This window comes from Calypte anna, chromosome 6 (genome assembly GCF_003957555.1).
Source record: "Calypte anna isolate BGI_N300 chromosome 6, bCalAnn1_v1.p, whole genome shotgun sequence".
NCBI lineage: Eukaryota > Metazoa > Chordata > Aves > Apodiformes > Trochilidae > Calypte > Calypte anna.
This window is the reverse complement of record NC_044252.1, coordinates 13,780,045-13,807,875: the sequence shown is the minus strand read 5'-3', so window position 1 is coordinate 13,807,875 and position 27,831 is coordinate 13,780,045. Positions and strand designations below refer to the sequence as shown.

Below are 27,831 nucleotides of genomic sequence, written 5' to 3'. Positions count from 1 at the left end.
AAGCACCTGAATCACATAAGCATCACAGCTCTGTTTTATGTTAGAGGTGCCCAGTGTGAAGTCAGAAAAGTTAAAATAGTTGGTGCTAGAGGAACCTGGAAAAAAGGCCAGCACCATGAGTTTGTTGGGCTCTGTACTTTGGCTGAAGGATATTGGTAGCTTGTGTGGGCTTAAACTCAGTGCAAATGATACACTGAAACCCAGAAGGTGGCTCACACCTTGTGGATGGCTTGTGGTGGTTGCTTTTAGGAAACTACTTGAAATAAATCCTGGCCTTGTGGTTGTGGCTCATGATTGCAGTGACTTTCAGCTGCTCTTTAGGGTTTGGTAGTCATGAAGTGAGAAATGCACAATGGATGTGACCCTGTGCGATGGGAACTGGAGTTGGTTTCTTCAGTCTTTGGCTTGCAAGAATCTGGAGTTGGTCCATGGTTGTCTATTAATGGCACCCACTTTGGGCACCCTATTTTGGAGGGAATCCCATCATTCATGTTGCTGCTTCCAAGATCCTAGGCAGGTGCTGTTAGTATAGGAAAACAACTCATGAGTGGGAAGGGGGAATGCAGTAACAAACATCTGCCTGTCTCAGGTACAGCAGGCAAACTTAATTCAGGCATACCAAATTCTGCAGCAAGCTGCATGTTGGCTTGTGTAGGGAGTTCCCTCCAGGCTACAGATTTTGGTGTTGATGTTTGGTATTATCTGTAGGGTGTGGCGCTTCTAACATTAGTTTATCCTGGTTTCGGGGTGTTGTTTCATGCCTTCATGTTCTAGATCCTGCCTTGTTTCAGAGGGAGGGAGGTTTGGCCACAGGCATGTAGCAGCATGGCACTGGTGCTTAAAGCATGACAGATGAGCCTGCTGGTTTAAGGCTGGAGCACTCTTCCAGATTTACCCATTAAGATAACGACTGAACAGCAGTAGCTGTTGAAAGATGTGCTTGTATCAGAGTGCATTAGAGTTGGGCATGACTTCTGCCCCTGGCAAGATTTAGAGTGATTTGAGGAGTCAGAAGTGTAGCACCAGAATGCTGATCTGGACTGTACACTGAGAGATACATGTTTCTTACAGTATGAAGGACAGTTCTGTGGTGGGAGACAAGGGGCTTATGGATTTATTTAAAAGTGTGTATTTAAAAGTAAAATAATTTGAGACAAGTGTTCTGTATTAGAACTATGTTTTTGTAAATGTTAGGAAAAAAGGCTATTTAAGAAATAAAAGATAAAAAATGTGGGTAAGGCTTTGTTTCTGATTAAGTCCTGTGTGAATACTCATAATGGATATGCAGGCATCCTGCATGTAATATTTGTAGGAAGAAGTTCATTCAGCAGCCAACAAAGACCACAAGAGTAACACAAGATTTAGGCTGCAGCTGAGAAAGAAGATTAAAAAAAAGAAGAAAAGAGTCCCTTTCATTCCTTCTAGGAGAGCGTTATATATATGTAAATGCTTGCAATTTAGGTTGAGTTTTTTATTAATCAAGACTGTTGAGTAGCCTGAAATTAGTTTTATAGTGAATTGGCAGACACAAGAGACTTTAATTGATGTATATTTTAACTGTAGATGGGCAGAGAAGTTGGATCAGCTGACAGATACTGCTACAAAAGACCCAGAGGGATTTTTGGGACATCCTGTAAATGCATTCAAGTTGATGAAACGGCTTAACACAGAGTGGGGTGAGCTGGAAAGCCTGGTTCTGAAGGACATGTCAGATGGTAAGTATGACTGTAGTAAGAACAGTTATCACATTATAATTGCATTGACTTGGACTGTGTCTTTCACACATTGTGTTTTGAGTTAGATCTGTGTCTGCTTTTGAGGTGCCTTCATAAAAAATAATTCTGGAAGACCTGTCACTTTGCTGTCAGTGTGCTGTAATTTGAGCTTTACACTCCTTGGATGCTTAAAATTTTGCAGTGGGGTAGGGCTTGGTTCATGTACACTCCTCCTTCTTCTTATTTTAGGAAATCTCATCTCTAAGTGTGATAACTCCATTGAACAGGAAAAAAGTAAAGAAACTCTTCTGAGCGTAGGATACATGGGGTTGTCTTTGAGTATGGTCAGGTGCTGTTGGTATGCCCAGAGCTGTTAAGGTGTGATGGTTTGAAACCTGAATGTTGTCAGAGACTGAGCATTTGTAGAATTGGTCTGAACTGGTGCAGTGAACACTTTACTGCCTCTTTCCCTCTGTAAGGTCAGAAGCTCTTCAGTAGGGAACAGAACATAAAATAGTTAACTGTGAAAGATATGTAGCAGCAAGGAAACTAGGATAATTATATTTGACCTGTAAGAATCAGTCTCAACAACTAACACATACTAGGTGTAGGTTTATAGTAAGAAATGATGAAGAAAGTGGAGCTTTCAGAAAAGACCTAGGGTTAGTGTCTGATAAGGAATCAGCACAGTCAGCTTTGTCCTCATTCGTGTGAGGAACTGAATATCCAAACTTAAAAGGCTCTACACCCACCTGCCTGCCAGAAATCTGGACCCTGGGCATCTTTCACCTTTCTCAATAAAAAAGAAGCTGGACTGTTATGTTTTCAGAAAATTGTCAGGAAAAAGGAAAATCCTGAGATAAGCATAGTGTAGTATGGAGTGAAAGGATATGGAATATAATTAAAGCAGGACCACCTTTCCATAACTGTGTTATCAGGTCTGAATAATGAAAAGGGATGACTAGAGTGTGAGTAAAATCATAGATTTGGCCAGTTCATTCGTTTTTTAGATGTTTTTGCAGCCAGTCATTGGATACTACTCTTTGTTTTGGTCCTGCTTCTTGGTATTCTATTGGTGGATATATATATATAGCTTAGCAAACATCCTGCTGGCACTGTCCTTAATTAACACTGTAAAACTTGTTGTGGTTCTGAATCTCGAGACCAAGGAATTTGTGGAATAGAAAAGTTGCTTTTCCAAAAATGCCAGAATGACTGTCACTTTGTTCAGTCTGATGCCCTCAATGGTTGGCCTTGTTGGTGCCATTTCTTTTGGTGGCTGGTTTGTGTGTGTGTTCACTGAGAGGAGCATGAACCTTTCATAACAGGGAGATGGTTGCATGTGACTAATGATCAGAGAACAGTTCCTGCAGAGAATGTTTTTCTACTTTAAAGAACATGCTTGTCTTCTGTTCCATAAACATCACCCTAATGCTTCTTGATAAAGCTCCCAAGTCCCCACATTTTTTTGTTTCTTTGCTTTATTAAAATAAAATTAAAAAAAAGAGAGAGATCCTAACTTTTCAACACCTGAGTTCAGAGTTGTGTGAGGAAGGATCTTGAGAAACCTTTTTAACTTCGTTTCTCAAATTTCTATGTAAATACATTAATGTTCAAGCCCACAGAAAGCATTTAGGTTCATAGCTTTAGTTGCCTGAAATCTGGTCAAAAGCTGTTTGCACTTAGAATTCAGCATCTTTGGTTCTTACCTTTTATTGACAAGCCATAATCTTTACACTGCTATTATTAGAACTGTTTGTTTTGGTTGGTTTTTTTTTCCTCTTCTAAATTATTTGTAAACCCCATGTTACTAAATTAAAAGCTTTTTGGAAGGCAGATTTGAGTGGAATTGCTGCAAAAACTACCAGTGTATTATCTGTAATGTTCTCCATGTGGGGATTGTCTTTTTTTCTTTGTAACTTTTTTTTTTCCCTAGCTTGTTAAAACAGAATAATTTGTGTGAAACCAAAGGGGTATGCCTGTCCTTTAGAAACAGAGTCATGACATTTGTTGGTGCTCTGCAGAGCTAACAGCTCTTCCTGACTAATTAGTGGCCTTTCTTGAAGTGTTACGTTTCCCTGGAGCAGGGAGTCATTTCATGCAACGAGTTTATAGAATCCTTGGACTAAGGAGGCCAAGTCTTTCCCTGTCTTTCCAGGCTTTATCTCCAACATGACCATCCAGCGGCAGTTTTTCCCAAATGATGAGGATCAGACTGGTGCAGCAAAAGCCCTCTTGCGACTTCAGGACACGTATAATTTAGACACAGACACCCTCTCAAGAGGGAATCTACCAGGTAACAAATCACTGATATTTTCAGAAGATACTGTGAACTTTACTAAATGTCCTGATTACAAATAATTTCTCTCTCTCCCATCTTCAGCTGTGTAGCATGAATGTAGCAATGGGAAAACAATTGGTTTAGCTAATAATCCATGAAACTGGTGTGATGTGGGTTATTGAACACAGGTTAATGTAGGTGTCAGTTTTAATTGTGCCACACCTCAAAAGAGAGGAACTTGTTACTTCAGGCTGTACTGAAGAGGAACCCCAGTAAGACCTGGCATGCTGCAGAGTCCCTTGCTGTGGTGGTTCTGTTGGAAAATGCAAGCACTTGGCTTCTCTGCCTGGTGGGCTGTCTCCTGCCAGCGCACTGCCCACTGCACGTGGGTAATACATGCAGCTTTTACTGCTGTTCTCCTCCCTCTACTCGTGTGCTTATATTCTCCTGTGCCAGAAGCTGAATATTTCTTTTAATTAAAATGTTAGCTCCTTTATACTAGTTATGGTAAGATGATTCAGTGTTAATAGTATTTATTTTAAAAATCAATAGTAATAAAATCTTGCCCGGGTGATGATTTTCCTTGTGTTGCAGTAGTTATGTGCTGGCAGATACCCAGTTTTACTGCACAATGTAATGGATTTTATCAAAATAGTTGTATTTTTTACTATAATTTTACCACCTATGGCTAAGATGGGCCTTTCAGATTAGGAACCATTTTTTGAACTTAAACTTTATGGACTGTGTAAACTGAAAACCAAAAACCAGCACATACAGTTGTGAGCTTGTGTGACATTACATGAGGTAATCTGCAATAGGTTTATATGCAGGAGAAGACACAATTCTTCCTTTTTAAAGGACGCTTCCTCTGCAGAGTTCTCCTTGTTTCCTCTGTTTGAAAATAGTGCTGTGCCAACTGGCAAAAATTCAACTCTCTACAGTCCATCTGTTTTTGCAAGCGCTCCTTGTGGTCAGATGCCTAATAAAATTAAGGGTGGTTGGCTTTATATGTTATGATGTATAACCTTGCTTTTGGTTTTAGTTCAAGACTGCCTCAAAGACCTACAGATTAATTCTAATACAATAAGCAGTTTGTTACTGTTTTCTGAAAACAGCACAGAAATACAAGACTAAATGTTTTGGGTGGACTGTAGTTTATATCTTCTCTTGAAGATAAAAGCTGTGCAGACTGATGAACTGCAATGGCAGAACCTGAAAGTCCTAGAGATAAAAAGAGATAACAGGTTGATCTCTGCAGAGCTCCAGAGAGAACCTTTCCATGTGGTTGCTTGTTTGTGCCCTTTGACTTCCTTCCCAGGGAATTTCTGTTTGGCCAGGTCACTAAGTTATGATCAGTATCTTAACTACTGTCAGACTGCTTTTTAACTCTCCTTCCTGCATTACAGGATGTGCTGTTTCTTTCTAATAATTAACAGCCTTATTAGATGATTGCTGTCTTAAGCACCCTTTTAAGAGTTGTCTTCTCATATGTGGGTGTTGTGTTTTTTCTAAATGTACCAGGCTACAGCACTGCAACCTGTTGCATGTTCCAGAGGATCCCTCTGGATCCCTGAAATCACTGGCCATCAAAGGATGTATGTGATTAATTATTTGGATTATCTTAAATTAAAATTTAAATTATGTTTAATTACTGAGCAGAATCAAAGTTGTTTTGTGGGTTACTGCATTTTATGGTCTGTCTCTTGAGTTATTTAATCTCCTGTGGCATGTCTTCAGCAGAAAAATTCCCCTGTTGGAACACAACTGTGTGAGAAATTAGGATGCTATTAGAAATTCAGAATGTATTAAAATATAATCAGGAAAGTAATTTTAGTTGTAAAATTTGCAGGTCCTGTTCTCTTTTTACAAAATTAAATCTGGTTTTTCATTGGGCCTTAATTTGCAATGGCAAAAATTGGAATCTGTAATTTGCTTACCAGTGCTTGAATCTTTGAGAGGTCTCTTCAAATGTTTCTAAAAATTATTGTCTTGAAAAAATCTTGAGCAGGTGGTTACTGACTGATAGTTTCTTTTTCATTTCCAGCTAAATTGTCACTAATGAGATGACCTTCAGTAACGTTTTTAAGTGATAATGTTTTGAAAACCAGCTGCTGAAACTTTGTGTTAGGCTTACTGTTGCTCTTGCTCACAGTGTTTGGGGGTTAGAAGGATGGTTTACTTTGTGTTATTTGGACTAGAAGACATTTAATGAGTTGCTGGTGTTCTGGCAATGGAAAACTGCACCTAACCCCTTATATGTTTGGCCAAGGATTTACATGCTTTAGATACTTAAACTGAGTCTTCAACAAATAGCCAGTAACTGGAAGAATGGGAATAAACTGTGCTGTGAAGAATACGAAGTAACCAAATGTGACTCTGAGGACTGCTGTGGAATTCCGCTTAAATTCTCCTTGGTTTGGTTTGTTTCAAACACAGGTGTGAAGCACAAATCGTTTTTAACAGCTGAAGATTGCTTTGAGCTGGGAAAGATAGCCTACACTGAGGCTGACTACTACCACACTGAGCTCTGGATGGAACAAGCCCTGAAACAGCTGGATGAGGGAGAGGTGTCTTCTGCAGACAAAGTCTACATCCTGGACTACCTGAGTTACGCCGTGTATCAGCAGGGGGACCTGGGCAAAGCCATGATGCTCACCAAACGCCTTCTGGAGCTGGGTATGTGGGAGAGAGGCCTGGATTATTCCAGTGTTGTCATTGATCTCATCATGTGTAGTTTTCAGTTAAATAAGCCTTGTATTACCATAAATCATATTTTGCTGCTTGTTTAGATGGGCAATGACTGACTCAATCACAATGTCAGGAAGTGTCATAGTTAAGGATTGCTCCTGTCTATTGCTCCTGTCACTGGTTGACTTCTAACCATTTACCTGTCTTACTCAGTACTGTCTGAATTATTTTTTTTTTTTTACTTTGTCTTCCCTGTGTTCATATTACTTCTCCATGGTATGGGCAGGAACAAAAGTACTTAAATTGAAACTGGTGATACGAAAATCTCTGCAGATTTAATTTAAATGCATTTTAAGCATATTTGAGATTAAAAACATGGAAAAGTAAGAAATACAGCGTGCAGTATAGCAAGCTAAGACTGTTTTCTGAAATATGAAAAGTATTTATACCTCTGTAAATATTGCACTGATTGTGAATGATAGTGTGGGAAGTTCAGGTCTAAACCTAATACAGCAGAGGCTAGTGATGAGCATTTATTAATGAACTGAATCTAATTATGTAAATTTAGTGACTGTCAAATGCTTCATCACCAGAAATCCTAATTCCCACTAGGGAAGTTGCTAGGTTTAAAACTAGTCAGGTTGTCCCAGCTCTCTCCCTGTCCTGTTCCCTTGCCTCTCCCTCTCTGCTGAGATTATCTGGGAGGGCCAAACTCTTTTTCTTCATACTTGAACCCCTGTGCTGATCAAGGATCCTGGCCTCACAGTAAGCAGGTTCTTAATGGTGAATATGTTGAGCTTAGCTCTGAAAGTTGTTTGTGTGTTTTCCTGCAGATGAGTGAGGATATGTGCATGCTGAGGGCTAGCAATGCTTCCCGTTTAGCTCAGAGTTTTAGCTGTGAATACTCTCAAACCAATGTCTGTTACTTCTATTTGAGAAACAGTAGTATGCATCTGTTTTGGGGGGTGGGGGTTGCCTCTTCTGGATACTTCTTCACAAGCTGGAAACTTGCCAGTGATACTTGTCTGTTTCTCTGTCAATAGATCCTGAACATCAAAGGGCAAATGGGAACATGAAATACTTTGAATATATCATGGCTAAAGAAAAAGAAGCAAATAAGTCCAGCACAGATTCAGAAGACCAGATGGAGAAGGAAACAGAGGTTAAGAAAAAGGATTACCTGCCTGAGAGAAGGAAGTACGAAATGCTGTGCCGTGGGGAGGGTCTCAAAATGGTAAAGTGGAGTAGACTGTTTTCAAATGTATGAAACCAACTGTAACAAAGCAATGTCAAGAATTTGTATGTGGCATGAAAATGAGGAAGTTATTATAGCAGTTGGCTGAGTGTGTAGAACTGAGGATTAGCATTGTTGGATTTCTACCACATTTCATTCCGTCCAGTAGACAAATGGTAATACTGCCACAGGCACTGCTGACAAACTTGGATGCACTACATAATTGTAATTAACTACATACTAGGCTTACATGTGGAATTGAATGAGGGTATCTTTTTAGTGATATAATTATTTTTAATAGGACTGTGGTAAAGTACAGTTTGTTGCATTATTACAGAATAATATTAATGTGCTGAAAGTACTCATACTTAAACCATCTCTTTATCTTGTAAAATAGCATTATTTTGCAGGGAAAGTAAATTGTTTCTGTATCTGACTCTCAGGGCATCTGTTCTGATATTAATGTCATAGGGAAGTTCTCTGGTGATCTCTTGCTCCACCTTGCTTTCAGACTCCTCGGAGACAAAAAAGACTTTTCTGCCGCTACTATGATGGGAACAGGAACCCTCGGTACATTCTGGGCCCTGTCAAACAAGAAGATGAGTGGGACAAACCTCGAATTGTTCGCTTCCTTGAAATCATCTCCGATGAAGAGATCGAAACTGTGAAGGAGCTAGCAAAGCCAAGGGTAAAATGACTTACACTTCTTTGCCTTTTCAAATCTTTAATTTTGTGTGTAGTTTTCTGTGAGCGTGTGTGCAAGTCTGTCTCCTACTGAATGCAGCAATGTCCTCAGCGTGCTCACACGCTGCTTTTCTCACCTTGTAGCTCTTGAAGGAGGCAATGGGGAAGCTGCAAATTCTGTGTATTTAAGAGAGCCAGGTAGCAGCAGAGCAGGATTATCATACTCTCCTAGCAGATACAACTTCAGTGTGCACTGTTTCTGATAAGGAGAAGAGTGTTCTACAATAGAAAGCAGATGTTTTGCAGTGAGGTTGTCTGGAAGCATACATGTGGTCTGGTTTTTATTTTTTTCTTTAAGTCTGTATTTGTCAAAGTTGTGACACAGAGAACAGTGCCCTGCAGGGAAAGGCTGCCATTCCTCTGCTCCTGGAATGCCACAGTCTTGTGTAGACAAGAGTAAATGTTGTATTGTCCAGTCAGTATAAAACTGACTTATTCCTCCAAGGCTTTTAAGTTGCCTGCAGATGAATGAGCTTTAAGTGGGTAATAATCAGTGGCACTCACAATGCCAGCTCATCAAATCCTATTTCAGAAATTGGATTCTGAGATTCTTGACTCTGAATGTGGAATAATCCAGGACAGCTCGACCATCAGAGTAATCAAGAGCGTCCAAGATGAACAGTAAACAGACTGAGTAGCCACCAGTAACCAGTTGGTGTGACTGCATCTCAAGATACGTAGTTAGTGAAAATGATTTGTTATTCCATCAATTACTAGTTACTTCTACAATGAGACTTAAACTTGTAGAAATACAATTTTCCTGCTTTTTTTCTTTGGTTTTAACCTGAATGGCTTTTCATTCAGAGACAGCTGAGCAAATGGAGATTAGGGGGATAAGTACATTAACAGTGAGCCTAGTCTACTGCAAAGCTAACCAGCTGTGGGTTATAGATGGGCACATGGAGAAGGAAGCTGTGCTTGGCCACTGTGCTAAGTTGCCTGAAGGTGATTTTAAAGCTTCCTAGGGGCTGATGTATTGTATTTCTGAGGTAACATTATGAAATGTTAGCAAGAAGTACCAGCAGTTCTCTTTGCTTAGCTGTAAATCTCTTCCTGCTCTCCTGTCAGGCTGCAGGTCTTAAGATGATTTGTCTGTGGATAATTAAGGAAGCCCCTTTGCTGCTGTGAGAGCTGTGGCATCACATCTGGGGGTTATGACTGAATCTTACCTATGGAGTAGAAATAAGTCTCAGCACTGAAAACAAAAACCTGTGAACATGGTGATTTTAACTTCTGGACTTGCTGAGATAATTGTTTTCCTGTCAAATGTTTGGTTCATGGTAAAGACTTGGAGAGTCATAGTTTATTAACATTTGTGATTAATGTTCTTCATACTTCCTACAGCTGAGACCCTGCAGGGCACAATAATGACTGTAGCAAGAGGATTTTGTGTTTGACACTGAAAGGTCATTTTCATCTTGATGCTTGGAAGGCAGTGTGATGTATGCCCACCCCTCTGCTATGCTGGTGGCATGCGCTGGCAAGATGAGCCCTTCAGACTGAGATTTGGAAATCCCACTGGAATTGTAGTTTGTGCTTTGATTGTTATGTGTGCTGGCATGGGATGAGAGGAGAGGCAGCATATTAAAGAGTTCCAGTATCTTTTCCTGGTAGTAGGCATGGAGAGGTCTTCGATTTACTTAGTTCATTTAACAACAACAACAAAAATACTTCTCATTCTTTGGGACTTGTGTGCCATTTTGTGCCCTTTCCAAAATCTGGGCTCTGCAACTCAAACTGTTCCAGTTATGAGTGATGGAGAGTGTCTGACAGTAGGTGAAAGAAGTCACAGGGTACACATGGTGCTCTGAATCAGAGTATTCACAGAGATGGGATGGTGTCAAGGAAGGTGGAGTCTAATAGAGGGAAAGAAAGGCCTTGAACCAAGAGTTCTCACTCTGTGTAACTTAGATGTAGTTGTGTCCATGGACACATTAGTTTGCATTAGCAGTCAGAGTTAAAGGAGTTTAGTGCTGGGTTTGGTACAGAAAGAGCCAAAAAGGTAGTGTTTTATTCATCTTCTGCTTGCACAAGATCAGTGTTGCCTGGATTCAATTTAACTGTAAAACTCATCTTACACATGCAGGAGAGAGTGCTAACAAAGGGCCAGTTGTGCACATGCCATAATACTCGACTGCTTCCAGCAGTGGTTGCCCTATGGAGGAAATGAAAACTTCTAGTTTACTTTATTGAGACAAACGTGCTTGTTACAGACATGGAAACATTACTTCCCGGAAAACTTGATCTTCTCTAATGCTCCGTTTGAAAAAAGCAAACCAAAAAAAACCCCTTAAGACTCTGTTTTAGTAAAACCAGAGACTTCCTCTCCTTCCCCATCACTACTTTATGAATTTCCACCCCAAAAACCATGGCACGAGGTGACGGGGTGGCTCTCGTGGTGGCTTGTGTGACATTTCCCCTTAGGCTTCTGAATGGTCGGATTGCTGTGATGCAGTATGTGCTTTGTAATGCAACTATTCTGATGGTTCGCTTCACAGCTGAGGCGAGCCACCATTTCAAACCCCATAACGGGAGCCTTGGAGACGGCACATTACAGAATTAGCAAAAGGTAAGAGAGCTCTATGCCAGATATCTTGCACCTGTAATGACTGTGTAGGTCATGCTCATTACAGGGAAAAAGAGGTGGTCTAAAAAGACAACTTTGACTTTGTAGTCCACCACTTTATTACACGCAGATCTGTAACAGGCTGTTACTGCAGAGTTTCTCAGTCTTTTCCTTCAGCTAGAAGTTCTGGGGGCATATTTTGATTTCTCCTCTTCCTTTGTTTTTGATCACCTTTTCAGCGTGTCTTCTCATAAAATGATCTGCATATAAGAAAGTCTCTATAGTCAGCATAAAAATCCGTCATGCTACAAAACCTTCAGTAGAATCTCCATTTTTTTTTAATAATCCCTTCTGGTTGCTCTTCTCACCAACTAAAAATTGTCCTGCCTTTCATTATAAAATCTAGCAGGACACTTGAAGTGCCTTTACATGTCTAAGAGGTGCTTCAGGTCCTCACGGTGCATTACAGCTGGACAGACATGCACAACCACCACATTTCATTGTCTGAGATAATCCTGCTCTCCTGCCTGGGCTCTTTTGTCTCCAGCTAACACAAATCTGGTAGGACACAGGTTTGTTTTCACAGGACTCCTGGTTCTTTCCAGTTTGTCCATTTAGTACTACAAATACTGAATTTAGCTCATGTTTTCCAAAACTGGCTGGTTGTAAAAGCAACCACCTGCTTCTTGCCCGCCCCCCCTCCCTGCAGCTCTTGGTTTTAGTAATGGTGATTAAAGATGGGCTGCACGTTCCACCACAATCAAGCTAAAATTCCGAAAGGAGCTACACTTTTGGGTGGAAAGGAATTGTCTGTGAAACTCAGCATCACAAATTATTTGCAGGAAAACTCTAGTTAAAAAAAAAAAAAAAAGGAAAAAAAAAGGAAAAAAAAAAAAAAAAAAAGGAGGAAAAAGTGAAAGGACAATCTAACCAAATTTTTCCAATCAATTTGATTTGATTTGATTTGGACATGGCAGCTACAGCTTCTGTTGCCCTTCTAATATTGCTAATATAAGAGCATTGCATACCATCCAGACCAATCGGAACCCTTTCAAACACCTGTGGCTTGGCAAAAAAGCAGCCTATGAGGTGGGTAAGCCCTTGTCCTTTCTCTTTTTGTAGCTGAGCCGTGCTACTGTTCATGACCCTGAGACTGGGAAACTGACCACAGCACATTACAGAGTCTCTAAGAGGTAAGGGGAACGTCTTCCAAAAGTATACCTAGTCTGAGGAAGTATGGTCTGGCATGGTGCTGCTTCATCTCTAAACATGGAGCAAAGAAGGATTTTGCATAGCTTAGTCTGGCTTTAGGAAAAAGTGATTGGCATAAAGCAAACGGAGCTGTAATGTAACACAGAGAGTCTGCTAGAATAGAAAATAGTTCTAAATGTTAGTGGTAGCCACAATGGAAGTGCCTCAATTTCACTCTGCATGGCTTGTCTGGTGCAACTAACATACTAAAAGGTGAGCACTGCACGGGGTTCTGCTCATGCTAACAAACAGTGAAAATTGTATTAATTTTTTCAACCAGGTTGAAATTGCCTGTGATGCTCCCCTCTACCTCTAAACTTCACTGCTGATAGTTGCTGCTTCAAACCAGGCACTGATGAGCTGTTTTAAATCACAGGAACAGTGCAAAATAAAGCTAGTTGGTAATTGTAAAGAACTTCCTTGTTTGAAGGTAGTTGCTGCTTTAATAGAGAGCTAGTGTTCTCACAGCTTCTTTGAGGAAAAAAATCTGAAATTAGAGTGGCTAGTAGCTCAAAGGTTTTTATTTAGCTGTAAGTCATCTTTAAAAAGATGAAAGGCCTTCAGTGTACTTGATTGCAAGAAGGTAATTGATTCAGGAATGATTATAACTGTCATGGAAACTAGAAAACCTTCGTAGCAGAAGTCTGATCCTTGAAGGCATGCTTGTTACAAGTAGTGGCAAGTTGGAAACTTTTTTTAGACATTGAGGACTGCCTTGCACTTTCAGCATCATCCAGGTCTGCCCACTTACCAGACCATGTGCAGGTAGGAGGAGTCCTTTGGAAATTGTTTGATGAACTCTTACAAGCTTGATCCTTATCACCACCTTCAGAATGACTTCAGGAACATAGGTCTTCCTGTTTGACATGTTTTGCATTTAATTTTTTTTGTGTTTGTTTTTAATTCTAAAATCTGTCCATGTCTTATCTGTCTTAGTTGTCTGTGACTGTCTATTTTAAAGAAAGCATTTATTCAGTCTCAGGGTTTGTCCTCTGATGGAGGCCACTCCCTTATGTGTTTAAGGTTTGGTGCTCTGGGACTTCCTTCTGACATTCTGAAGGAACTCATAGCTACTGTTTTTAATTCTGTCTCTCACTGGAAACTGGAGTTAGTATTGCAAGAAACACACAAGTAAATCACAGATGGGGCACAACACATTGCAAAGTTAGTGAAGACAGTTGTTTTGAGGGTTGGAGGGGACTTCAGGGTGGAGGGGGACTTCTCACTCTTCCCCTTGCCTTTGCATTCTTCTGTGTGCAGATTGTTTAGGTTTGTATATACTGTAAAACAGAACTTAACACGTAAATGTAAGGCAGAAGGTAAAAGCCACCCCCAAAGCCCCCAAGCCAGGCTGCTTTAGAAGGATCACGTTACTAATGCTGGATCACTGGACTTCTGTGGAACCAGTGGTAGAAATGCCTCTCTGTTAGAACTGTTGGAGCTGGTTTGGATTCCAGATGAATCATTGCTCCTGAAAACTGAAAAATGCTTGCTTTATTTTTTTTAATAGCTGACTACTTTTCCCACTTCAAACATTCTTTCCTAGCAAATGTACTTCTAAATTACAACATTCTTCTCATTGAGAGGACTACTGTTCGCTGTGCAATACGTGGCAGGCTGTATAAAAGGGGGCACCTTGCCAGCAGTTCCAGGAGCACCATCAAGCCATGCTGTGTGCTGAACCAGAATAAACTCCACCACTCTGACACTCCTTTTAAAAAAGCTGCTTTTTTTCTCTCTCCTCCCAGCAGCCAGTCAGAGCTTGTAGCATATTATGTTAAATTCCACTTCAGAAATACAAGTCTGTTCTTTTATTCACTCCCTGCTGCATCTCTACCAGTACTTTTTACACACTAAGTACATTTTAGAAATCTTTTAAACATTAATGGCAATATTTTGTGTGACTAAGGACATGGACTTCGTAATGTTTGATGCCAGGCTGAGTAATGCAGTTGGAGGACATGATCTTTTCCTTGTATGTCATGTAGCTCTGGAGAGTTGGTTTGTTTTTTTTTTCCTAATACGCTGCTTAGTCTAAAATTATTTCTGCGTATAAATCTTGTGCTAATAAACTCACTAATAAGATACCTGATACAGAAGCATAAAAGGGAGGAATAAATGTAATTGCTCTTAGCTGTTTGTAATGGCTATAGAAGTTGTTAAAAGCCAGATCTCAGTGTGAGGAAGAAGAAATCCCCCCATGAATTCAGCCCACTAATTCAATCCTTTTGGTTTCTGTAATGTATTAGTCAAGTTCATGGGTGCCATTTTACAAAGCCAAGTGGGACACCAAAATACTATTGCTTTGTAGTCTGGGAATTTTGCCTTATGGAAATACTGAATCCTCCAGTAGGTAAAGTCACCCACACCTTAAACTACCATGTTTGTGACTTCCCAAGAAGTAAGCTTGTCCCTTCTTGTTACAACGTTTTCTGCCCAGGTTGGACTCATAGGTGTCAGCAGCACCCTGGCCTATTTCTGAGCAGTTCAGGCAAGTTATCTTGTCAGATGAGCAACTGAACAAAAGGATATCAAAGAAGAGAGCTGTGTGCATTTACTGAATGATGATGAACCTTGGACTATGAATATATTAAAAGAAACAGGTTGCTGAGCACATTTAAGACTGTAATTCTGCACCCCATAATACCTGCTATAAATGGTCCTCAGCTAGGCACACACTTTCATGTAAGTAAGGAACCAAGGCTGAGAGGAGCAACAAGAGGACAATGTAGGACAGGTGGTTATATACTCTGAAGGCTGCTAGGCAAAACCTTCAGTAACAAAAAGTCCTCATGGTGCATCCTAAATACAGCAGCAGGCATAAAGAGGTGCTGCTGATGCAGGGGTCTGCAGGCTTCCCCTAGCACCCTGCCCCTATAGAAGCAGGTTTCCTGATGCTTGCAGGGTTAAATCACGCTGTAACTCTTCACAGAAAATTACTCAGCACTGCATGCCTCCCTTCAAGTTCTGCTCATCAACCAGCAGACAGACTGGCACTGCAAATATGATTTCAGTTCTCTGTTTGCTTCACCTTTTTTTAGACTTTCTTTGTATCCTCAGGTAATTAAATTTATTTCTAAAATACATATATAGTACTTTAACTTAATGAAAGGGTATAGCATTATCCCTGTTGGAATATTCAGAGCACTCATTGCTATTCTAAATAACCAATACAGAATACTTGCCTTTTTTTTTTTTTTTTTTTTTTTTTTTCTTAAAGTCTTTCTGGTAGGCTGGACAGAAGTAGTGAGACCCTACACACTGATGGCTCAATGGGCTTGCATGGACCTGTCTTGGGGCTTTTCTTGTTTATTAAGTGTGAGGGTAGGGTGCTTTGTAAGCATTGTCTTTCAACATGGCTGCACAGCATGTGGCTACTTAGCTGCCTTTTTTTGTTGTTTTGGGCAGGTGTCTCATGTAAGTAGTCTTTGCCTTCTATCACTTTAAATCAAAGAAGGTTGCATTATAACACTTCCTTATACTAACAGTGTTCAGAAGTGAATGAATCTGTTTCTGTGTTTGTGCAAAGTCTGTTTTGAGAAATCCTATTTATCTGTAGCTCATTTGTCATTAAAAAAAAAAAAATGCTCATAGAGATTCTGTAACCTGTGTCAGTGCCTTGTGTCATGTGTCACGCTACTGTTCCTCCCATGCAGAATGTTTTGGTGTGAGGGTTTTTTTAACTGCAATTTTTTTTCATTAAATAACCTTAATTTAGTATAGATGTGAAGGGTCACTTGAGTAGAAGCACTATGTTGTACTTTCAAGCTAGGCTCTGAGCACAAGTATTTCTGTCCAACAGCCTTGTAAAACCAGGAATCACTGATGAGCCCAGAAGGGCAGAAAACAGGTAGATCTGGCTGCCTCCATTTTCCTGCAAAAAGAGGGAAACATGGAGCCTGAATTATTAATATTGTCATGCATATTGGTGACTAGCAAGGGAGCTGCCTGGGTGAAGGAAGATAGCAGGAAGGGTAATTAGCATGCCAAGAGAGGAAAATGAGGAGCAGGTAAAATGCAGATGCATGGGCTACAGTGGGATGAGGAGAGCAGCAAGGAAAACAAGGACTATGTGAGCAGCAGCTGAGTGAGGTTTTTTTAAAATGAAAAAAAAAAGAAAAAAAGAAAAAAAAAAAAAGACTGGGTAGATGAAATTGATATTTTTGTCCAAAGAAAACAAAATGTTTATCTTGTAAATAGAGGAAAAAATGTGTGTGCATTTCCATGTGAGCAACAGGATGTGTTCGCAGCTGTTAAGGGTCCAGCAGGGATGTTGGGTTGTTTTGTGGTTTTGTTGTTGTTTTTCCTTAAAAATCATTCTGTACCTGAAAGGTGCTAATACCAAATTCATGATAGGTTGCTCTGGCAGAAATAGTTCAATAGGGAAAATAGTAAAGAAATTTATGGTAAGAGTTTTAATTGCTTTAGTATGAATTTTTTAATACCATTGCACAGGTGAGTGACATGAAATTACAGAGGACAGTGTGCTTGTCTGCAAGTGCATGATGTAGAAGAGCCTCTGAGTGACAACCACATAGACTCAGAGTATGCTAACTGAAGTAACTCACCTATTCCTTTCCCAAGTGTTGCTTCAAAATGCATCAAACATGGAGTTTAAATTAGCTGTTTTGAATGGGTAAGCACAAAACCTTTTTGCCTGTTTTAGAAAACAGCATACAGCAGATTTCACTGTTTGGAATGTTTTCTTTGGCTATTTGGTACTCCAATATGAGAATTAAAGTCCTCAGAGCTTCCTTAAACCAGTTTGTGTGTCCTTTAAACATGTTTATTAACTAAATGCAGGCTTTAGTAATGCCCTGGAACTATTTTTGTTCATCCTACCAAATTCTTTAAAAATACTTAGAATTTGAGATTTTTTTTTTTTTTCATAATTCCAGATATTGCCTCTGTACTGTTGGCATACTGCCCATTGCTGCCATATCTTACTAATGTATTTTTCCTCCTCCCTCACTTAGTGCTTGGTTGTCTGGCTATGAAAGCCCTGTGGTATCTCGCATTAACACACGGATACAGGACCTAACAGGACTTGATGTCTCCACAGCAGAGGAACTACAGGTAAACTGTTAAAACAACTGTGGTGGTGAATGTCAGTTAGCATTTAATTTTAAATGGCTTAGTGTGCAGCACTGTGCTCACTCAGGTGGTGTTGGTGAGGTGGTCACAAAAGGTCATTCAGCTGATTTGATGGGTGGTTTGATACCAGGCCCTGGGAGGAATGAGTGGGTTTTCCACGGGGGAGAAAGCAACAAAGTTGTCTTTGCAGAGCAGAGTAGTGCTTGCTTTAGTGTGAAGTGGCTTTCAGTTGCTTGAGGGAAACAGTCACAGATAAAACTCCTGAGGTGGATGTGCAGTTCTTTTCTGTTTATAGTAATACCCCTGAGTTCCATTGCTGCAGGGTCAAACTTTGCTCTGTGGTGACAGTAAAAAAGTTCAGTTTGACTGACACTTACAGGCAGGCAGAGTGAATAGGTGATTAGATTTGCCATCCTGTCCCTGGTTCTAGAAGGCCAGCAGTATGTCTGGTGTTCGTAATATGGGAAAGACTGACAGACTGTATCTGTATCTTAGTAAATTTAATTCCAGCAGTACTCATTCCTCGTGTTCATTTGCTTGAGGCTTTTAAATGAACAACAGCTGTTTCACTGATCCTGAGGAAGTGTGAATAACTAGAAAGCAGGACACTAGGACATGGTTCCTGAAAGCTATTGCACTAATGTGCTATACCAGTAAGACTCCTGATAAAATGCCCAAACATCCAGTTGAAAATAGAGATTATGCATCCAGGGAAGATATGGAAAAAAAAAAAAAGCAAAATGGGCATTGGATCCTCTTTATTGACGTAGAGATCAAAAAATTATTTAAACTTGAATGATGTAAAAGCTCCATGAACTCTTTTGAAACAAAAATATAGCCTGTAGTGTTAGTATAGCATAAAACTAGTAGTTAGTATAGTATAAAACTAATTTTCTGCCCTGGGACAGTACCAGGTTCCTTACCTGGAGCACACTGCAGCTTGTGGCGCCAGACTTGGTTGTGCTGCTGCTCTTGTAGCCAAACATCCAGGGCCTCCTTGGCACCTGTGGCTGTCCAGGGTTCCAGGAGTTTCAAAAGTTCTGTGGTCAGGTTCTTTCACTTGAAGGTCATTAGATCAGAGACTAGGAGGCACTTAGCAATAGAGTGCCTTACTGGCACAGACAAAAGAGCTTTCAAGGAAAGAACCCTGGGAATGGGAATGCTCAGCTGCGGCTTTTCTGGGAGCTGGTGTTCAGTTTAAAACTGCAGAGGCAGGAGGAAGGGCTAAGACTCAGCATCAGGTTCTGTCTCCTCACTGCTGAGGAGCCTGGATGAAGTCAGAGTTGTCTGCAGGACTTTGCTGCGTACAGCACAAGTTAGCTGGCAGAGACTCATCATTTCCTGAGGCTTGATTTGCAAATTTTATCTATTGAAAGCTTGTAGATGACAGTAAAATTCTTGTCTGGGTAAAATACTGCTTTACTAGAGTTTGTGCTTCTCCTTTCACTGTAGGTAGCCAACTACGGAGTAGGAGGCCAGTATGAGCCTCATTTTGATTTTGGAAGGGTAAGTCCTGTTTCCTCTCTTCACCTCTTTCTTCTTCACAAGTACTGTGTTTCTCTTTTTCAGGTGGCAAATTATGGAGTGGGAGGACAGTATGAACCCCACTTTGACTTTGCACGGGCAAGTAAAGACATGGAGGAGAGATAGTCACCTGGTGAAGCCTGGGCCTGTTGGCTGTGGCACAATTTGTGTTCTTTAATGTGTATTCAGTTTCGTAGACTTTTCAACTTTTCTAATCCACATTAGTGGAAAAAGCCCTTTAAACCACCAGCTGAACTGATAAACTTTTTAGGCATTACAGAGCAACAAGGCTTTTCTTCAAAAGCAATTAAAAATTATTCTGAAGAAGTGACTGGTATTAACAGAACACAGGGCAGTAGCTTTAGTCTACAGCTGGAGGAGCATTTACAGAAACTCTAGCTGGCCCAAGGTACTGGCCATGTAAAGCCATTTTGTTTAAAGTTACTGAAGGATATACTGCACAAATTGTGAAGACTGTATAAAAACATGGTGGGCATCCTGGGACGGTACCAGCAGCTAAAACACAGTGATGCACTGAAGCTACCACAGCCCTGTTGGTAGCATTTATTGCACTGCTGAGTAAGACAAATGTGGCTGCATGGGGAGAGCTCAATGCCCTCTCTGTAGTTTGTGGGCAGCTGAGGAGAGCTCACGTTGCAGCTGACACTGTAGGCCCACAATGTGGGAGAGAATTTTCCACAGTGCTGAGACTCAGGTGTCTTGCATGCTGTTGAAGAAATTTTGAAAAACATAAGAGCTCTGCTGCTTGCTGGCAGACTTGTGAAACTGGAAAAAGCCCACCAGGGTCTCATCTCACCATCTTGATTTTCTTTTTTTGAATTTGATGTAAATTTCCAACCCATTTCTGTTCCAGCTTAAGTTGCAGACTGCTGGAAATAATGCCTCTGAATTCAGTTGGTTATTTACTGGGCGCACTTACGTGTGATTTAACACCTTCAGATTAACCTTATGCTGAATCCAAGCTACCAACTGTTAATTGGAATTACTGCTCTGTAAGCACATGCCAAAAAGCATCACAATGGTTAATTATTGTTTGTAAATGCATGGATTAATTGATTGCCTGAATTTTAGCACACACAAATAGTGGTCACGGGCTGGGCTGTGACGTGTGACACGAATTAGTCTCCTAACCCATCAGAATGGGGTTTTCTCCTTGTAAGTCAAGCAATGAAAAACTCTCAGATGCCCAGATGGATCTCATGGCTGCTTTGTTAGCCTGGGACACTTCTGGCTCTGCCGAGTTGCACTCGGGCTTCCTCCCCTCTTCCCAGCTGTGATGAAGAAGCAGCGGTAAGTGCCCGGCGTGTAGATGGGAGGAGCACTCCCCTTGGACCGCAGCACTGGGGTCACAGCCACACCACTCATATTCTTCTGCCTTTTGGTGAAAAGCTTCAGGAGAAGCTGCCAGAGGCCCTGCGGCTGGGATTGCTGGGCCCGCCCTCCTTAATTATACTCCCTGGCATTCGGCAATGTCCCTGTGCCGGTGTGCAGCCCAAGCAGCAGCCTGCCCGGCGCAGCAGCCCCCCCGGGCAGTTCCAGTGCAGGGTGGGAAAAGCCAGAGCAGGAAGGTGGGCGAGGGCCTGAGTGGCCCAACCAGCCCCGGGGGCACAGGGCTGGCAGCAGCCCTACCCCTGCAGCAGAGCACTGCTGGAGCAGCACTGGGACTGAAGAGCTCTCCTCACACTAGGGAAGAAGCAGGTGAAATTAAGCAACGAAGTTTGTGGCTGGGAAGAGGATTTATATACTCATTTTCAGACAGCACAGTTGTTCTTACCTATTAACAGTTTGGGCTTATGCCTCCCCTGTCTTACAGAATTTTAAAATACCTGGTTTATTTAAATTAATAGATACACTCATACTGAAGTCTCCTCTCCTTCCAAATAGAGGGATTGAGTTAATTCTTCTGCATGAATTTGCTGCTGGCTCTGCAGCTGTGTGTCATTGGCTTCTCTCAGTAATCAAAATGAAATGCTTATTAAATCTGCTTGTTTTTATTTGTAGAAGGATGAGCCAGATGCTTTTAAGGAATTGGGAACAGGCAACAGAATTGCTACTTGGTTGTTCTATGTAAGTGATATATTTCTGTCGTGTCTGTGCTAGTGCCAAAAATATCTATCACTGTATTATAAAGCCTTGAATGATACCATTACATCTTTTGTACTGAAGTGACTTGCAAACAAAGGCAGCAGTAACTTAGCAGTAATACACATAGGGAATTTACTTACCATAAGCAGGAGTTCTGCCATGTGTACAAAAGGAGGGGTTTTTTCCCACAAAAGTGAGCGTCAGCTTAAATTTTTTCACTTTCTGTTAATTTTTATGTCTGCATGCTCTTTGCCAAAACACTTGAGGGTGAATGCTCAGGGATGAGGCTGACTGTTGCATTTTGAACAAAATAGGTGGGGTTCAGCAATACTTAAAGCTGTTAATCACACAGCCTTTGCTCACTGATTAGTAGACAGAAATGCAATTGTTCAGTCACCTAGTTATTTTGTGCTAAAATGTGACACTTGGGAATAAATCATCTTGCACCTTACCTGGGCCTTTCCTCACCTTCCAGATGAGTGATGTGTCAGCAGGGGGAGCTACGGTCTTTCCTGAAGTGGGAGCCAGTGTTTGGCCTAAAAAGGTAAGCAGGTTTGTTACCCCGTGTCACCACTCCTCTCTCCACCTACTCACAAAGACAAAATGTACAAATGTCTAAAAAGAAGCTTTAAAATGAGTTTATATAAAGAAGACTGGAGCACATAGGAGCACAGCAGTACTTACAATTAAGTGTACCTACTGGAGTAGTCCTGGTGCTTCCAAAGGCCCCTGATGTTCTCTGTGTTAACAATAGCATTTTTTGGACTTAAATGCTTCTAATGCAGACCTTTCAAAACACAATTTGAAAATACTCAGATCTGTCAGTCGGTTTAGTCTTGAGGCATCTATAGGGAATTCTTCCTGAAACTATGTGTTCCTGTTGTGTTCCTTCCTTCAAAAGGATCTTGCTAGCCTGCTGTTCTTTTCTAGTAAATTATCTTGCTTTCTAAAACTGGTCAGAGTTGAACTAAACTGGCTTAGGTCTTAAAAAAAATTAATGGCCAAGTCTATATAGACTCCCAGTGAGTCAAAGGAGGCTCATTCCTGAAGGAAGGTACATGGTAGATGAGGAAAAAGCCTTCAGTTTAAAAGGAACACCTGAAATACAAGTACACATACCTTTGCCTTTTTGTTAAGCTGGTGTGAAAGCATGTTTCACACAGAGCAAAATGCTGATTGTTTGCACTGCAATTCCAGGGAACAGCTGTATTCTGGTACAATCTCTTCCCAAGTGGAGAAGGAGATTACAGCACGAGGCACGCAGCCTGCCCAGTACTAGTTGGAAACAAATGGGGTGAGTGCCTCTCAGTTTATTCTTGTCTGTGACCAGGAGGGAGGTCTGGGGCTTTGGGTTGTCTTGCTTTTCTTTTCTTTTTCTCTGGACTAATTGGTGGAATAAAACCAGCCAGAAATCTGGTCCTTTATAGCTATATTTACTTCCTGTCTTTCTATATATATTATATATATTAGCATATTTTATTATATATATCAAATACATGTCACAGTTTATCTACTTTAATAGTCTTTTGTAGCTCTGCAGATACTGGAAAGTTTTTTCCCTCTTGAAGTTATTAGACCAATTTCACACTTGCACGTGTATTAAAATACTTCGGAAAATCAAGATAATCCCACACTTAACTGAAGAGTGGCCATTAGCATATATTTAGCTTAAATGGAAGCAGGAGCTAACCAGATGCAGTGATCAAATCCCTTTCTGTCTTTGCAGTATCCAATAAATGGCTCCACGAGCGGGGACAGGAATTCCGAAGACCGTGCAGTTTATCAGAGTTGGAATGATGGAGCCTCCTCCTTTGTCTCTCCTGTTTTCTGTGTAAAATGCACACATCTCCTACCGTTTACAATTGACTAACACTCCACTACAGGTTCAGTCTTCAACCACACCGGTGTTTCATCTGTGGACAAAACAAACATGCTTTTAGTTCCCTCTAAAATATCCCTTTAAGGTTTTCTGATCAAAATACAATGGTTTTTAAGGTTTATGAGTGTGACAGAAAAAAAAAAGGACAAAATACAGATCAGGGCCACAACAAAGAGTGGTGTTGTGTGTGGTGTTCCTTCACCATCGCCCCTCTGAGCAGCATGGAAAACCAGGAGTTGTTTGCTTAAAGTCCTCCTTGCAACAGTCAGCCTGCTGAGGCTGGGACGACTGAATAGGAAGGCTCCCTGCTAAGGAAGGATGAATTTAAACCCCTTCATATTCCTTAATTCCCAGACATTTAACTCCTTGCTTCCCTAGAGTGCCTGACCACTACTGTTGAGAACTGCGGGCATGGCTTGTGTTTCTCTGGGAATCAGGTTATCATGTTTTAGCCTTTTCTTTTGCTTCCACAAAAGGCCCCATTTTTAAACTGTCTTCCTTCTCAGTCTCTTTGGGAAGTCTGGCTCTTAGCCTTGCAAATGGCCAGCAGTTAACATCTGCATCAGCAAGATGCTTCAGCAGTGCTGTGTCAAACATGTGCCTGCATCAGACCAGCCTGACAATTACAGCCCAAGTTCCCTCTTTTTTTAAAAATGTTTGTCCACATAAACAAATGCTGCTTTTATTCTGTCTTGGTAGTCAACTCTTACATCTCTTCCTTGGGCAGTGGGGATGGGGATGGGAATGTTACCATCTTAACAAAGCAAAGTAATTGTGCCTTAGGATGGTGGAATTTCAAACTGGTTATGAGACTTTGGGTGCTGAGGTGTAACACACAGTTTTCACAGAATGCTCTCCATCCTCATCCTAGTTCTCAAGGGTTTGTGAGAAATAGATGGCCTATTTATAATCCTAAATCTTTTCTAGATGCTTCTGATTTTGCCAATGTCTTTTTCCTGCTGCGGATGCTGCGTGCAGGCCGCAGCTGTGCCTGTGGGCACAGGGGGGCGACTTCACAGAGTATGGCAGAGAAGGTGCCCACTCTGGATGGTTTGGTGCTGCTCACCTTACAGAGGCTGCCTCCACCCCAGCCTCATGCTGCCTTTCCTCTCCTGAGCCATCACTGGCACTCCTAAGCGAGGAAGTGCTGGGAAGGGGCCTCTCCAGAGGCTCTGGTGCTGTTCTTCCCATGAGCCAGGGCTGGAGCCATTCTGATTCATGCCACCCACACAGAAAAAGTGTCACCAGAGTCAGCAGTGCCTGCACTGGAACAGCTCACTCCTGGTGGCTGTTAGGGACCTTAGTTTGTGACAAGTCATCCTTAGGCTGAGATGGAGTGGAATCCTCTGAGGGAGATGAGACTCTGGCTGCTGTAGCTGCTGAACTTTGTTCTGCTTGTCAGATTCCTGCAGGAGGAATAACTGCTGTCCCTGCTGCCCCCAGCACGGGAAGAGCTGTGCAGCATGAGGAGAGGCTGCTGGGAGGCTCACCTGTCTAAGCTAGTTGATTCAACAGTAGGATTTTAGGCAAAATGTCTAAATATTACACTAGCACAAGAAGGGCAAGAAGCCAAGTGAGCTGCACCAGACTTTACCTAAGCAGTCTGATTTTCTGGATGATGATGGTTTTACTGATTTTAGGGGTCAAGCCTAAAGTCTTTACCAAGGAAAAAAAATCTGATTTTACTTAATTGGATTTTCTGCCTCAATGAAATCTTGAAAATTGAGCCAAAACATAGACAAAACATGTTAAAAATACCTCTGGAATACTGAGAATGCAAGTTAAAGGTACTATAGTTTGAGAAACTGCATACTTTCAGAAGACACTTTAAAAATCTGCTGGAAAATGTGTTTTTAAATTTTTACTGAGCCTGTTAGCATTGGGACCTACGTAACTGTTTATCCTGAGCCCTGCATTTTGCTTGTTCTTCTGACAGATGTGAAACAAAACCCACCTAGCTCTTAAGAAAACAAATAAAAAGGAAAATCAGAAGTAGTTCCTCCTCACATCTGTACTGCTCATTTATTCAAAATGTGTGGTACACTAGAGCAGTATTCGTTCTCTATTTCTATTGGTTATCAGAGAATATTTTTGGTCACTAGATTTTAAGCATTTAAAAGAAAAAACCATAACCAGCTCAACATTTCTACTTGCCTGAGTGTTCTCCCTGTCACTCAGTGTCATTCATCTCCATTCTTATCCATGGTTCTCTCTCCCTCCCTTTTTTTTTTACTTTCTTAAGCTCCATAAAGAGGCAATCACTGCTGCAGTAAGTCCTGCCAATTCCCTGCAAATAAAAGAATAGAATTTTACTGCTCCCACCTCTGGGACATTGGTTTTCTCCCATGCATCTATAAATGCTTTTAGAAAAGCCAGTCCTGCATCATTAACAAGCTCAGGAAAAAAACGATGTATTGTCACCACAAGCATGTTGAGAAAACATTATTAAAGAAATACTGGGGTTTTTTTCCCTAAAGTGAGCAGAGAAGATACTTTAAATGCTAAAAATTGTGTAATTTTCATATGGTTGGTTTTTTCCCTGCATCTGTTTAACCAACAGCAGAAGGTGAATGACAAGCTTGAGCAAAGTCGTGGAATGTCTGGAGAAATTTACTAAGAGTTAATTCCTTCTGCTCACCTACCATTGAGTACCCCCAGTGCTGAACAGCAGATGAACAGTTTTTAGAGACATTGCCTGGGGAGTAAAAATGTTTCATTGCATGAGTTTCTAAAGCAGTGAACAACACAATGCTTTGCAACTCTTTGGGGAAGAAAAATAGTTTGTCTTTTGACTTTGGAAAATTTCCCTCGGTTTGAAAACAACCAACCAAAAAAACCCCAAACAAAACAACACCTCATAAGTCTGCTGAGACACAGCAGACCAAGATGTTCGAGATTATTAGAAGAGAAAAAAGGGCAAGCTTTTTATCTGCAGACAGTCCATGTATCCTTTCTTCACTGCAGGAGCATCCATGCACCTCACACGAGAGGTGTACAGACTACCCAAGTGCTGCTGCTCCCTGCCTTACCCCTTCATTTCTCAAAGGGCTTTTGGATCAAGAGTGTGGCTCCTGTGTGAATCTAGTTTTGTATTAAGGATGACAACTGAAAACTGGTTGGCTCACAGTGATTGACAAACTGCCTGACTGTTTGGTTTTTTTTGTAATTATATTTTTAATGTAAAAAAAAAGGGCTTAAAATAAAAGCCACTGCCATTAGCAGTGAAAAAAACCACAAAACATCCTCTGCATCAAGCTCTCCTGTTGTAAATGTGATCACAGATCTATAGGTGTTACCTTGAAACTGAGCTCGCTGGTTTCTTCCATAATTTAGGTAGGCAGGTGCAGAAGATGCTTCTCCTCTCACAAATTAATATTAAGTGTGTTCACAGACCCAAAACTTTGTGTCTCAGTTGGGAATACACAACACTAGGGGACTGCAAAAGGGTCAGGAGGGTCTGGATGGGGCAGCTAATGCTGTTCATGTTGTGGTGCAAAAATGTAGGAAAAAGCAGAGTTCTTTGCAGGAGTGTGGCTGAGCCCCTGTGTCTCCTTGATGCATTTATTTATGGCAGTAGCTGGTACAAGATTTAAGACTGACATGGGAACCACACGAGCTCCTGAAACAAAACAGGCACAGCAGAGGATCCCCGTTCCCAGGGCTGACAAGTGCCTCCACATCCCAGAGCCAAGAAGTCAAACAAGCAGTTTGCTCTGACCAGTTCCAGGGAGGGGGAGAAAGATCAGATCAGACTGTCCTGCAACAGGCACCACCTGCTTGGGGGCTGTGGGAGGGTGTTAATGTCACCTGTAATTGAGACTTTGCAGTTTATATACCACAGGCATGTGTCTCTCTTAACTCTCAAACTTAATTTGTGGTCATCAGAAAGCAGCAAAAAAAGCACAGCAAGGGCTGGTTAGACACCATGGTACTGCTCTGTAATGGGGTCTTGTGGGGTCTGGAGCTCTTGGCTGGTAGGGAACTGCCCCATGCAGCCCCCAGACACAGGTAATGCTGCAGCAGGTTTGGCAGCCACAGGACAGGAAATGAGTGTAAAGCATAACAGTGTTTTTATTATTTTGGGAACATGAATCAACTCCATTCCCAGCTACTCTGCATGCTGCTAAAGTGCTGCCATGCCTCTCTTGGAAAGGTGGGCCAACACCAGGAGAATGCCAACAGCCAGATGGCTCTGTCCTTTCAGAGGACAGGGCTTACTCCAACCTCCTGAGATTTCTGAGGTGTTTGTGACCTTTAAGCCCTCTCATGGAGGAAGGGGAGGACTGCGGTTCAATCTTGATTAACCACTCCAGCTTCCCAGCATCCCATCTGGGCATCCGGGGCTCTTCCAGCACAGCAGGATCATGGGGGATCGTGATGATGGGAGAAACCTTCACTGGGTAAGAACTGCAGCAGCTGCAGATAAACAAGGTAAGGACGGGAAAAGACCTGGGAATCACCACAGGGCGGGACAAGACGAGGAAAGGATCTGAGAATATTGGCACCTGTGGATGGGGCAAGGCAGTGCGAGGCTGCTCTGTCTCCTGGAGACGCCCAGACCACAAACGAGCGCAGCGCCCCGAAAGGAAAGGAAAGGGTCTGTAACCATCCGCCCATCCTCCCACTGCTGGACACCGACCTAGCGCTGTGAGGGACCCAGATATTTCATCATCGAGATACATCTCTTGTTCGATAATCAGTGACTCATCTGGCTCCCAAGCCCAGCGTGGAAACAACCCGAATAACCCA

General features: G+C 41.5%; 1 protein-coding gene across 4 annotated transcripts in view; it reads left to right on the top strand.

Moving 5' to 3' along the window:
* Nucleotides 1-26,321, top strand: part of P4HA1 (prolyl 4-hydroxylase subunit alpha 1) — a 35,495-nt gene extending 9,174 nt beyond the window's left edge. Inside the window, exons 4-15 of one of the 4 annotated variants that reach the window (XM_030453044.1) lie at nucleotides 1,564-1,715; nucleotides 3,874-4,011; nucleotides 6,433-6,672; nucleotides 7,728-7,918; nucleotides 8,430-8,606; nucleotides 11,161-11,231; nucleotides 17,456-17,555; nucleotides 19,026-19,079; nucleotides 21,120-21,185; nucleotides 21,679-21,747; nucleotides 22,401-22,497; nucleotides 22,930-26,321. In XM_030453044.1, coding sequence (XP_030308904.1) covers nucleotides 1,564-1,715; nucleotides 3,874-4,011; nucleotides 6,433-6,672; nucleotides 7,728-7,918; nucleotides 8,430-8,606; nucleotides 11,161-11,231; nucleotides 17,456-17,555; nucleotides 19,026-19,079; nucleotides 21,120-21,185; nucleotides 21,679-21,747; nucleotides 22,401-22,497; nucleotides 22,930-23,000 — 1,426 coding nt within the window. In that variant the 3' untranslated portion in view covers nucleotides 23,001-26,321. Of the gene's footprint in view, nucleotides 1-1,563; nucleotides 1,716-3,873; nucleotides 4,012-6,432; nucleotides 6,673-7,727; nucleotides 7,919-8,429; nucleotides 8,607-11,160; nucleotides 11,232-12,350; nucleotides 12,422-17,455; nucleotides 17,556-19,025; nucleotides 19,080-19,142; nucleotides 19,197-21,119; nucleotides 21,186-21,678; nucleotides 21,748-22,400; nucleotides 22,498-22,929 lie in introns of all 4 variants that reach the window. The other 3 variants (XM_030453041.1, XM_030453042.1, XM_030453043.1) reach the window with 3 other exon arrangements.
* Nucleotides 26,322-27,831: the final 1,510 nt, after the last annotated feature.